Source organism: Poecilia latipinna, unplaced genomic scaffold (assembly GCF_001443285.1).
Source record: "Poecilia latipinna isolate Pla-1442-1.1 unplaced genomic scaffold, P_latipinna-1.0 Scaffold22, whole genome shotgun sequence".
NCBI classification, from domain to species: domain Eukaryota; kingdom Metazoa; phylum Chordata; class Actinopteri; order Cyprinodontiformes; family Poeciliidae; genus Poecilia; species Poecilia latipinna.
In genome coordinates this window covers 42,886-56,472 of record NW_015112638.1, presented here as the reverse complement: position 1 = coordinate 56,472, position 13,587 = coordinate 42,886, and the positions used below count along the sequence as shown (strand labels likewise).

Sequence of the window (13,587 nt, the reverse complement as noted above, 5' to 3'; positions counted from 1 at the left end):
TTTCTGCACATATGACCTCATTAGAAATATGACTGCTCTAATTTTTTTAAAGCAGAATGAGGATGAAATGAACACATCACATGTCCTAAAAGTCAGAGCAATAGTATAAAACAGATTTAATGACATCATCATGTGAGCTGGGACTTTTGTTTTTCCCCCCAACATCTCCAGAAATAACAATGGTAAAAGGTATAAAACCACCAGCAACAACACAGAGAAGAACAACAAGACGCTTTGTCTGAGTTCCTCTTCCTTCTCCTTGAATAACGCTGTCATCGCCATTTCCTTCTCATCTTTAAACACAACTTTTGACAACATTTCTGTTTCAAGTACGCGTCGTTTCCCTATTTTAAGACGTGCTTCCTTAAATAGCAGGCGAAATACCAACAGAGGCCTCGATTTGCCGGCTTTTCGAGAAGGAATTTATAACAGACCATAAAAGAGGCTGTAATGATTGAATGTCAAATGTGACTCAGAGGGGACAGCGTGTCTCAATAGTGTAATCTGTGCGATAAAAACCACCACATCCTCCAGTGTGCGGCTCCAGAGCAGTAACGACAAATTAACGGCACGCTAGATGAAGAATGGGTCACGGGTTACCGCATGAGGGGTGCTTTGACAAGTTCTGTGCCATGGAAATTTTCATTTTCTTACATAAAAACAAAATAACACACAAAAAAAACATAAAATAAAACAGCAGCCGGAATTGCTCCGAGGCATTAATGGCCACATCAGATCTACTTCTCTATCCCCACACGTATTGATTTTCCTCGCTCTCGCCAACCAAGTGACCACAAACGTATGCCCTCCTTACGTTAAAACTTTTCTACCGACCTCTTGTAAACTTTCAGCCTTAAACTAAGCTGCCGATTTTAGTGTTGGCAGATATCGACATGCCTGAGGTACATGCTGTTATTTGCATGTATCGTCAGGGCAACCTTCCAATGCCATGGAAAGCGTGATCAATGATGGAGCAAAGCAACGCCCCCGCTTCCCTCACAGACAAGTGTCTTGCAGTCCAGCATTTGTTTATTCCTATTAAATCGCAATCAATTGTCCATAAAAATCCAGCTAATTGCTCAAGTTATCATTCCAAGAGATTACAGACAGACATGGCTGGTTCAAAGAACAACAGGTGCGTCCGCCACGGAGTCTCCGCCGCTGCCACTCACCTCGTGATCAACCAGTCCACAACCACAAAGCCTTTCAGTGTCCACATGTGCACTTTTAGGAGAATTAGTGTGGCTTGGGTGTGTTAGTGGCTGTGATTTAGGCGAAACAAACACAAGTGTCCAGTCAAAAACAGACGAAGAAGGAGGGAGGGGGAAGCTTTTTCTTAGATGGTGAAAAAGGACCGAGCGGAGGATTTACTTACGACAATGTGTGCCGGTGACGGGGACCTGGCATCTTTAAGTGCTTGTCTACTCTGAAGACCTCCTGGTTGAACATCTAGAAGGGGCCATTTCATCTGTAGGTACTGAATGGCAGAAAGGAAACAGAATGGAAAGAAAGAAAACAAAACATGTTAACAATGCAAAAAAAAAGGGGAGCGGAAGAGGGGGAAGGAGGAGGCAAAACCAAAAAGTAGTAGGACAAAACAAAAGGGGAAGACATTTCTCGACAAGTGCACAGGGGTGTGAAAACTCAAAAATATGGAGACGCAAATAAAAACTTTAAGGCAGATGGAGGCGATGAGAATGGCCTGAAGCATGCATCTAAGAGTCGAGCAGGAGTGCACACAGAAGCTCCGTAGACTAAATAATGTATATCATTTTCTTTCAGAAATACAAAGCACATACTTTTACAGAGAAAAAGTGTAGAAAAACAACAAAAAAAATTAATTTACACCTAAGTGGCAGACTGGTGAGTTTAAATATGTCTGAGAAATTAAAGCAACGTCTTTTGGTTTCTTTTCCACGCCTTTGTGGTGACCTCATGTCATCAGTGTGACGGGTTTTACTGGAAATCATAAAACGAGGCAAAGTGTGGTCCCTCACCACGCTCCTGTGAGGCTGAACCACCTGACTGCCCCCATAAATGATTGACCTGGCCTCTATCTGAAGTCAGAATGTCTGCCATCGCCCCTCCCCACCCTGTTTCTCTAAAGACGCCTACACCAAGGGAGGAAATAAAATGAAATGAAACACAGATAAGCAGGAACAAGGGTCATGAGAAGCATCTGTCTGTAGTAATAACTACTAGAACAATCTACAGCACCTTTTAATTGAATATGAATGTTTATTGAAATGAAATGTTATTTCTCACACTGAAGTAATCTGAATTGATTTTTAGCCACCGAAGGTCTGGTGTTGACTTTGCTACAACATGACGAGTCAAACTTTGCTTTTCAATGGCACAGCCACCTAACCTGAGGTAAAAAGGTCAAAGTGACCGTGTATAAAAAGCTACAGAGAAACAAGCTACCTGGGGCAAAAATAACAAATACTTAGATCTTTTAAGTATTTATGTGACCGAGCACAAAGAACGTGTGAAAAAAAACTTAAATGAACTTAAAAAAGGTGCAAAATGTCGATTTCAGTGTTAATGTTCTTAGTTCCACGCATGGAGTTTGAAATTAGTGGGGAAGATGCACCTCAACAATGTGCAGTTTTAGACAATAAGAAAGCTTTTGCTGTTACTCTGAATGGAAAAAAAAAATAAATTGCCATCCGTTTTCTATCAACAGCAATGCACCAGCTGCAAAACAGCCCCAAATCAGGAAGTATCCACCAGAACGAGTTTGCACCAGTCATCTTTGACATCGTTCTCGTCACCGAGGCTAAACAGATCAAAATTGTCTCACCTAACCCATATTATTTTTCTCTGTTATGAATTTAGAGTCTCGACGTGGTACAGCTTAAGAGTTTAGTCAAACTAGAAGGAGTTGATTTTAGAGCAATTGCTTCTTTCTTGGTCAACACCGTTACAATCCGTGGCGTTGTAATGCTTGGTTTATTGTGGATAATGACAGCGGATTGGAAGCAGTATTCGGTTAAAAATAGTTCAAAAGTGTTTGCACAATTTATGTATCCAAATTTCATTTTAGATCTTTATTGAATTCCTTAGATTTCCCCCTTTGTCTTAAGTAGAATGGATGCCCATTCAGAGATACAATAACTGAAGTTATGGGCCATAAACATCCGCAATTAGGCAGAATCTGCAAATAATTGAGACCCCCCTCTGAAACCACATATTTTAACAGTTAAAACAACAAATACACTTTAATATGCATTAAACTACCACACTATTACAGAAGCTAACATTAACAGTTTTCCTTTTCTTCACTCTTGGGTGGTACAGCCAATCAGCGCTAAGAAAAATGAATGGAAATGTGGATCGGCTATCTTGCAAACACCAGCTAATTGCGTATGAGGCATCATTGTGCCAAGGTGTTTCAGCTTCCCAAACTGCATTTTCTTTCGAAAACATTACATGTGCCCTACAAAATTATCCAATAATAATTTAGAGTTATGCTCCACGGATAAATATGTGAATACTGAACTGCAAATAGGCGTTGGTCCACCGTACTTGTTAAACCAATGAGTGTTGGCAAACAAATTACTTTCATGCTGGGACAGAGAAACTGGCAGTTGCAGTAAAACATGATTACTAATAAGTTAATCAACCTTTACTGGTTATGAGAAATACCTCCAGCACTTCTTACTAAAAGATTTAACTGAATGCAAGTTTATTTGAGTAAACACATTTATTATGATGATTTTGATTGGAGAAAATCTGAAATTCTTTAATGTTATTATTCATGTAGTCTAATCATTCCCATCTTGCAAAAACACAAAAATTAAATAAATCAACGATAGCCCAAAATGAATATTCAAGCCGGAACTGTAGCTTTTTAAATTAAAGTAAAGCGCTGACTCATTTTTAGAATCCAGAGTATGCTGGTAGAAAAGAGAATAAGATTAAGGTCATTAGCAACCAAATGAAGAAACATGACCAATCACTGCTGTCAGGTAATTAATGCAGTAGGGCAGCAGGCCCGTGTTGTAACCTCTGTGGCACAGATACTCATTAAAAAATTTCAAGACAATGCAACTAAAGAGCTGTGACAGGCCTGAACTCTGAGCTGCGTCTGTAACGCTGGTCAGACACAAACTTTTGGATATGATCAAAAAAAATCTGAAGGGTTCTTTCTTCTCTTCCCATCATTTCAAAACCGTTTGGTGACTTGCCAAGGTGTTGCGGTAATGACTTGAGTAGCTTCTGTTACATTTCGCCATAATTATTGTAACCCAGGATCACATGTTGGCACTCGGCGATAAAAAAGTTTAATAAATTGCTGTCCATTCCTCACGCGATCAATGAGGTGCAAGGGGGAAGCAGGGCTTAATTATCCGGGGACATTTGGTTTCTTTGTGTTGCCATCTTTGCAAAGGTGGTCACTAGTTTATACGAGTGTGTTCCACTTTGCGTGTGTGTGTGTGTGTGTGTCAGAGCTGGCTGGAGAGCGAGTGTGTCACGACCCTTTCTGAGACTGTGTTTAAATCAGTGGTAATTAGCCAAGAGTTCACTGTGGGGTGCCTGCCAGTGGAAGACGCTGGAGGGAGTTATTGACTGCGTGTCCTCAGTTACAGCCCTGGCGCGGAGAAAACTGCCTGCTGCCGGGTCGCTCTCCAGCATCGTTTATGACCCAAAGACGACTTTTACTGCACCAGAACTGTTTATGCTTGTTTGTATGTCTGTATGAGTGGAAAAAGGAAAACTTGTAAAAGCTCCTGTGGGTTTTTCATGAACCACTCCCCCTTTTACCCACACTAGGCAATAATTGCTAAGAGTAAAAGAGGAGGGTGACTTTTTTACAGCAAAAAAAAAAAGAACAGGAAGAGGAGAATGACAAAGTTGTTATATATGAGGTAATTCAGCACGACAGAGATGCACTGACATATCACCCTCTCACTGGAATCAGACGATTTTTACACTTAGCGAAAACTGGTCAGTGATTAGTCGATTAGGAATTTTAAAGTCTTATTATTTTTTTTTTCTATTCAGTAATCGAGCTAGTGTTACTGAGAAGGAGACTCGGAGTTAGCCATTTTACATTCACTGAGGTAATTACATATGTAGCACACATACATTCAAGATAGGAAAGTTATTTTCTAGAGTTGTTATAGTCCTAGGCTTTATGAGGCTCTTCCTCTGTGCAGGTGTTACTGACCTGCTGATCCAGAGCACAGTATTTAAGGACTCCTGACGCGTGTGCTCCCAGACCTCATCTCCTCTCATCATGCGCATTTACCTTTGTTTTCGCAACTCACAACTCCCATCTGCATGCACACAACACATCCAAGCATTTGCATTACACCACTGATACTGTCACCCACCTTCCATTGTAGTTTTTCTTAATATTATTATCCATATTAAATATTCACTTTCCGCACCTTTAACCATGGTCTCCTGTTTTTGTTATGATCCTAAACCAGTTTCAACAAATTGGGGGCTCATCCGGGAAGCACTACAGTAAAGCAGTTAACCAGATTAACCAGTTTCTCTGGATAATCTTCAAGAAGACTTGAGTCTAACTATATGCTGTGTAACATCCTCAATAGGAAATGCTGGAAATCTTTTGGACATCTTAAAAGCATATATTTATAAAGCTAACCCAGTTAGCCACGCTAACCATGCCAGACACCAATACAAGATGCTAAAAACAGATAAAAGCCTCAACTCTTGTAACAATTTTGTCCTTGTTTTGAAGTCCAGCTCAATTGACGAGTTCCGTAATACAAACTGCTCTCCCTAATGTCGGGCATCTCCTTATTTTACATAAATATTTTGACTAAAATCAACATTAGGAAGTCAGAGCTTTAAGAAATCCCTGACAGGAAACAAATCACATCTCTGATCAGTGCAACTCCATAATTCACATGTAGCAAAAGTTTTGCAATGTCATGTTAACGTGCTGACAGATGCAGATCCTGAAACACTGCTTCACCTGGGAGAAGAGGTGAGGAAGGAGTGTGAAGGTGACGCCCAGACACCTCCTCAGTGTTAGACCAATTGATAAGTGAGACGAAGGATGCCGGAGCCCAGATAAGTGGCTCCACCTCAGCCTTAATATTGCAAATGTTCTCACACACTAGGGTTTTATAGGCATGTCGAGGAAGACGGAACCTTGGCAAGCACTGTGCACTTCCAGATCAACCCCCTTCTGGCTCCCACCCACCCGTCTGGCCTGCTAACGGACGCACTGGCTGGGCTCGAGTAAGGCCGCGACCTCTGACCCCCTCCCTCTGCTTCCCCACTCAGCGACCTGAAAATTCTCCTGCTATGAGAGGGGGCCCCCCATGTAACTCAAGAGCCATTCCAAAGTGACAAATTGCTCCGGAGTTCCAGGATAACTCTCTCTCTCTCTCCCCGCCCCCAACTCCACCCATACACAGACGCTAACCAGCCCAAACCCAATCTCTCCCCCCCAACAGACCTCCCCACCCAACGAGAACCAACCAGTAGCTATGCTTTCACAGCGCCGCTTCTTCCTTCTCCCCTCTCCTTTTCAGACTTGCCTCTCGAGGTTGTTCTCTTTCGCCCATGCCCTGCAGCCCCTCCTTGCCTGGCCAGCCTCACAATGGGAGCTGAATGACTCAATTGTCTCTTATGAAGTGAAAGACAACGAAGTCCTTTAAATCCTTACACAGGGATGAACTCACCCCCACCGTCCCAGTTCTCCCATCATTTTCAGTTAAAGGCATATTTAATAAAACTCAAACTCCTCGTCTTGTCTTTGACCCAAACCCAAATGAATGCTCTTCCCAACACAGCCTCAAACAAAAGGTCAAGCTGAAAGACTTTTTTGGAGAACCAATTCCCTCTACAGTCAGTGCAGCTTTGCTGAACTTGGAATTTATGTTTCACCAGATTTCCTTTTTCATGCCGGACCCATCTACAGCTCACTGCCACTGGCGTGTCATGAGCCACAGTGTGTTAACTCAGACCAACACTGTCTGGCATCACAGTGAAAACAAGCCAGGCCTCTTGTCCTGGTCACTAGCAGAGGGGGAGGCTGGATAGGGAGCAAAGCAAGGCCATCACTTCACCTATACACATACCAGTTTGTATCAAACTGGCACTGAAACAATTCAATTACCTCCTAAAGTATTTGCCTGTCTGTGTCTGACAATAACTCACTGCTACAATTTCTGAGAAAAAAAATACAATATAAGAGTTAACACCTCTTTTTTGAAAAATAACCAAAGTTCATTACAACCGATCTATTTGTGCAAAATTCAGTACTCAGTCATTCATAATGAGAATGAGCATGTAATCATGCTCATCCATTAACATAAGCACTGTATTTTAAATATTGTAGTGCTCATGTCACGTGAATGAATTTGTAAAAGGACTGCAGTGTTCTAACTTTTTAAACAAGAAGCTCTAAGCCTTTTTAAAGGCAGTCTCAGGTGTTTCCAGATGTCAACTATTCAATTTAAAGTATTTGCTGTTGGTGAAAGCATTGGCAGACTTAAATTGCTGAGCGTTTTAATAGTAGGCAATCTGATAAAATCACATCTACTTTTCCAGTACTGAACCCACTGATCACAGATTAAAGCTGAGGGAGTAAAAACGTTCACACCCAGTTTTCTAATTTCTGGCGAATGCAGTGGCCACAAGATCTTCTCAGCCTGTTTGTTGTCCCCAACCAGCTTCTTTCCAATCAAGCCCCCATCTGATGTGCTTATCACATGCTGCCTGACGGGCAGGAGCGGCAGCCGCTGCATGGCTTGTTCGCTTTTGTTTTGGATTAGGAGCAAAGAGGGCTTCAGACCAATCAAACAAACTGAGGTCCAAATGTGCCAATGTGGCTGGCAAACACTGGTCTCCTCTCCAGCGGGCGACCAGTGGAAGAACGATGAGCACCAGTGGGGACTCGCAGTCATGTGAGAATGGAGCGGAGAGAGTTATAGAAAAAGCAGACAGCAGCTTTGGTTTAGAGTCAGCATATGGATGCTGGGTGTTGCTCCAGAGAGGCCAGGGGATCTTCTGGCCATCTGTGGCTACCCCTCCATGTCATTCACACAACATAGCTTTATACATTCAGAATAACCCCCCTTCATCTCCACCCTAACACACTCGACATGCACATTTACTTACTCACACCTGAACAACAGAACACACCCATATTTGACAAACTCCTGGCCAAATGGCCCAGCTGGAGAGCCCCATAGAGATTGGATTGACAGCTTGCAGATTACACCAATCAAACTGCTACTATAAAGAGCTTTATTTAAGTCTGGAAATGATCAAGGCTTGTAAGATGAGCCCATTCAAAAGCTCAGTAAGTAAACAGCTAAAAGCTTAAAAGATTAGTCTATCCAGTTTGACTACAATTTTATCCCTTGAAAAATGAGAGCTGAGCATATTGTCTCGATCTGCAGCAGATAATGCTTATGGTCTTTGTTGTCACGCACAGGTGCAACTGAATAAGCAAAAGCATTCTTAAGCAAATAAAGCAAACAGAAGAAGGTGAAAGTAATTATTTTTCAAATGAGGTAGAGAATCCTTTTTGTTAAAAGTTTGAATGTGTTGCAAAAGTATGACCAGCCCGTCAACTTTTATGCGGTTGGTCACACGCCAATCACAAACTCGATATGGGAATTTATGTAACAGACACAAATTAACGAATAATTGTGAAGTGGAAGGAAAACGATGGTTTACTTTCACGATGTTGTACAAATAAAAAGCCCCCTGAAAAGTAAGACATGGATTTGTACTCAGCCCCGTTCCTTCTGACACCCCTAAATACAAACACAGACAGTGATCCGAAATATGCAACCAGTGGTACCAATGGAGTGTCTCAGATTGTACCAAATTCATAAATCACAATGGCTCAGCCAAAGACCAGACATAAATTCAATTAAAAATCTGTGCCAAGACATGAAAGTGTCTTGGCACATGGAGAGTGTTTATGTTTACAAACACTCCCCATCTAATCTACCTGGCCTAAAGCTGTTTGGCAAAAAGAAATTGTTAAAACGTTCAACGAACAATAAACACTTGCAGCTGTAATTGGAGCCAAATGTGGTTCTCCAAAGTATTAACTTAGATGGGTTAAATATACATAGATCCCACACTTTTCAGATTTTTGTTTGTAAACAACGTGAAAAACATTGGAACATTTTCCATCTACTTCATAATTCTGCAATACTTTGTGTTGCTCTGTTACAAGAAAACCTATAAAATATATCAAAGTTTGTGGTTGTAACATGACCACAAGAGTTCAAGGGGTATGAACACACAGTTGGGTCTCATGCAGGATTTGTCTTTACAAGAGTGAAGCAAATAAAAGCAGTGAAAGAATTCCTTGATAAAACTGAGAGAAAGTTAGCCAACACTAGAGGGCCCATCACGGATCCTTTGGTTCTACTAATGCACATTTTATGAGTAAATATTAAAGGGGGGAAAAAAAACTGCCCCACCTGCTCTGATAGCCAGAGGCATTTTGCAACCAGGAAAATAAAAGTGAAATGTGGGAAGGCCTGGGGTTTGCTTGCCCTGGGGCGGGAAGGGGGTCCGCTGGGTCCGTATTTACTCCAAAGCCAGAACCGCTTGGGGGTTCCACCGGCTCTGGCAGTGCTGGGGCTGCCGACCTGAACCGAAACCTCACCTCCAACCTCCTTTGCCGGCAATCTCCATCTCAACCCCAAACTCCCTTTCTCTTCTTTTTTTTTCCCCCCAAACAGAAAAAACGAACCTGATGCTTTCATAGAAGCATGTATTTTCGCGAGGGTGGGTGGGTGGGGTAGTGGGGGCACATTTGACCTTTCTTTTCCCTTCCACCAGACCCAGAGTTTGCATGCCCTCTAAAATGAAGCTGGAGACGCAGGTTTGTGCAACTGCTATTGTTAAAAATATCTCAGTGTTGTGCAGCCTTGGAGGAAAAAACAGAAGTAGTACCGTATTTTTCGCACTATAAGGCGCGCCTTCAGTGAATGGCCTTTTTTAAAACTTTTTTCATATGTAAGGCGCATAGAATAGGCACTACAGTTAGGGTTGCCATCCGTCCTGTATTGAACCTATAAGGGGCGTGATTTGTTCCGTACTCTACAAATGTGGATGTGTAATAGTAAAGAAGTGGTCCCTGAGTACTTTATATAGCAGGCTGCCCCAGTCATTGTTTCACTCACGGTGTTGGTGTTACGATATTGTGCCCAACGGCTTTTTGGGTAACACAGACCAACCGACACGATGCCACCGCAGTCTCTGTCTCTCGCTGGTGCCTTGGTAACCCTAGTCGAAGCACCCCCCAGAGGCACCCCTGATGAATGTCTAAAGCCACTTTGTTGACATAAAGAATGTCAACAAGACCGTCCAACTCCGGTCGGCGAGGAGAGCTTTCCCGACTGGGCCGGGGCATGGCCGGACGATGGTCACCCTTCTCCGTTCGCACACAGTATGTTGGTGGAGAACGTGGTGCTAAATGACCTGCAGACGACCTGATTCTACGGTCGGTAGATAGATAGATCAGTCAAACTTTATTATCAAACCAGCGTTCTGACAACTATCCCAGCATGCACCGCGCGCTTCTTCTTCCACAGGCGAAAATGAAGTCGGCGGCTGCTTACCGTAGTTGCTAGACCTGTTGTGGCTCAATATTGATCCATATATAAGGTGCACCAGATTATAAGGCGCACTGTCAGCTTTTGAGGAAATTGAAGGTTTTTAGGTACGTCGTATAGTGCGGAAAATTCGGTACTTAGTTTTTAGCTTATATGTTTCAGTGTTGTCCTTTCGACATGTTTCCATGGACACTTGACTTTTATCAAGCCTGTTCTGGTAGTTAGTTTTGCTCTCTTGAACACCGGTCCATGTGATAAGCAAGGCTCCACTCTGACACTGTTTACTTAGCAGGTGTGGGCAAATGTGCTGTTCAAACACCAGCTGATTGACCGAGACGTTTCAAAGGATTGCACAAGGCAAGGCGACACACTTCTTTACGACATATGTTTACCAAAAATGGGCTCTTGCTCTTTTTTGACATTAGATGCATTTAAGCATAAAGGACATAAAAGGCCCAAACCCCAGAATGCACCAACTTCCCAACAGGTTCAGAAAGAAAACAGGATTCTATGTCTGACTTTTGCACTGCTCTGTCTTTACCACTGTCCAGAGTCATTAAGAGTTCCTCTTGGTTGCTCTATAAATAATGGCATGGGCGGTGGGGGCTGGAGGTCTGTGGGGGGCTGGTAAAGGCCAGAGTTGGTTGGTCTTCCACCAGTCTTGCTAATGAACAGTCTGTCTGAAGCATCATGAGCTGCAGCAGAATGACATTTCCTTCAGGTGTTTCTCTTGTTACCCAGAGTTACAGTCACAGATCTGTTCTGAGTGGCACAGATACTAATAAAGGCTGAGCTCTGTGGTGCTTTCAATAGCTTCCACGATGGCTGGGACAACAAATGGCCAAACATACTCCTTAACCGAGTTGTCTTAAAATGCTTAAGGTGGTAATCGAAATGAAGTAACAGAGTTGACGGGTCCATATCAAATATTTTTGTGAAGAGCTTATTTTCGTCTATTTAAGGGCCACCTTTAATATTCTCTGATTAAAACGTAGATAATAAAAACAAAATATGGAGTTAAAACAGTGCTTACATTTTTGTTTAATAATAACATAAAGACAAACAGTATGATTTAATGAGTCCAAGAGCCACATCCTCTGTGAAAGGGATAAACTTCATCATTCAACAAAAATTATGGAATAGAGACGGTTTTTACTGTTGATGACAATTTCCTGTTTTGTTTTTGATTTGCCAAATCTGATACAATCTTTGTTTGAGCAGAGCAAACATTTGTTTCAGGGATCATAATTGGCGTAGTAAATTTCCAACCAGTCTTTCATGGGACGTTGCATATCGACAATGCTTCAATTTGTAGCCACAATTGATCAGATGATCACCAGTCGGAGCCAGTCAAGAGGAAAACTAACCAATTTCAGTTACTGGCCAAATATCACTTATTGCATCACCTATCTGGAGGTTTGACTCCAGATAGGTCAGAAAGAAATGGAACATAGAAATGTTCACTCTCTCACAAAACGCATCACAAACTAAATATGGCGTCCATTTAAATAGCTTCTTAAATCTTGTTCTTAGCTAACATTGAGAATTCTTCAATCAACATCCCCACCAAAGAGTGATTCCAGCTAAACCTCAAAGCACTGTTTTGTTTGGATTACTACAAAGAAAAAATTTGACTTTTGGCATTTCAAATCGGTCAGCTAAAAATTGTCTCATTTGGGTCACCAGTCAACTTCTCACTGCATCTCTGCTATTATTGCCCAAAACTATTCCACTACTGCGACTACTACATCCCATGCTTGCATGCCAATAATACCAGTGAAACCCTTCTGAGATCGAGCCCTCTACATAGTGAAGACCAATATTGAGGTGAACAGGAGTGTTTCCAGCCCAAGGTGTGTCAGAGACCCCCCGAGGAACGGTGATTGGGAAGAAAAAAGGTTGGGAAACCCATACACTTACTACACACTTACCTTTGTTTGCAAGAAAAAGGCTCAGGGGTGTACAGAGGAGAACTAAAAAATTGTGAACAGCAGCTGAGCTGCGCTGAAGGAGAAGGAGTAAAGCCGACTGCAGCGCCCACATTCTGCCGGAGAGCGCTGCGTTTGCTATTGTGCTAGAGGAGAGCTGAACGCTGCCCTTGATGTTGGGTGTCTGGTTTTGTTCCGCGAGAGTTCACAATGAATTAGTTAAACGGCAGACTGGATATAAGGAAGCTACGAAACATGCCTCAGAGGGAGAGAATGTGTACACACACAGTGGTAGGCTTAACAAAGACTTCCGATATTCTGAGAGCACTGCGCGCTATCACACAATTCCACCTACGCGAATTCATCAATCAGAAAGCAGCACGTCGAAGGAATCACATGCATATACCAGCAGACAATTAATATGAAGAGGAGAATCATACGAAACAGCTGGGTTTTTTTTTTAGCCTCGTTCATGTGTGCATGTACGCCTTGAAGCAGTTCAGCCTCCATATTCATGAGGCCCACTCCCTCAGCATACGTACAACGCAAGATTTTAATGGTTTCAACCCAATAAAACCAACCTAAACCAAACAACTCGGATAATTCGTCTTCAAGCTATCTGTTTTCTGTCGGATTAGCTTGTTAGGGTATTTACAGTGATGCTGCAAAAAGATCCCACAGAAGCAATTACATGCTCACTCACACAGTGGGGTAGCGCTGCTTTGCCACGGCAGCTTAATGAATAAATAAGTAATAAGGACTTGGTTATTGGAGCTCATTAAAATGGCTGATGCTCCCAAGATGGAAAAAAAGACCTGAAGAGGGTCAGGTGAGGGTGGTGGTGCAACTAGGGCTAGGTCACCCCCGCCACTACCAAAACCCACCCAACCCATAGATGACCTGACCACGAAGCCCCCCGCTCTCACCTCCAAATCAACTCGGTGGCTGTTTTGCACATCTTCATGAATCTGCACACACACAGCTGCAACCACATGCTCAGAAACACACACGCACCTCTCATAGCTAATTACCACTTAGCTCAATCACGTGGTGATCCGGCCATAAGAGCCCCCCCCCCCCCCCCCCCC

At 42.6% G+C, this 13,587-nt stretch overlaps 1 protein-coding gene across 20 annotated transcripts in view; it reads right to left on the bottom strand.

The window, feature by feature from the left end:
• Positions 1–13,587, bottom strand: part of tcf7l2 (transcription factor 7 like 2) — a 121,072-nt gene that overhangs the window by 71,509 nt on the left and 35,976 nt on the right. For 17 of the 20 annotated variants that reach the window (XM_015035950.1, XM_015036068.1, XM_015036053.1 and 14 more), the window contains exon 4: positions 1,376–1,477. The exons of the other annotated variants lie outside the window; for them this stretch is intronic. In XM_015035950.1, coding sequence (XP_014891436.1) covers positions 1,376–1,477 — 102 coding nt within the window. The remainder of the gene's footprint in view (positions 1–1,375; positions 1,478–13,587) is intronic. 20 annotated transcript variants of the gene reach the window in all.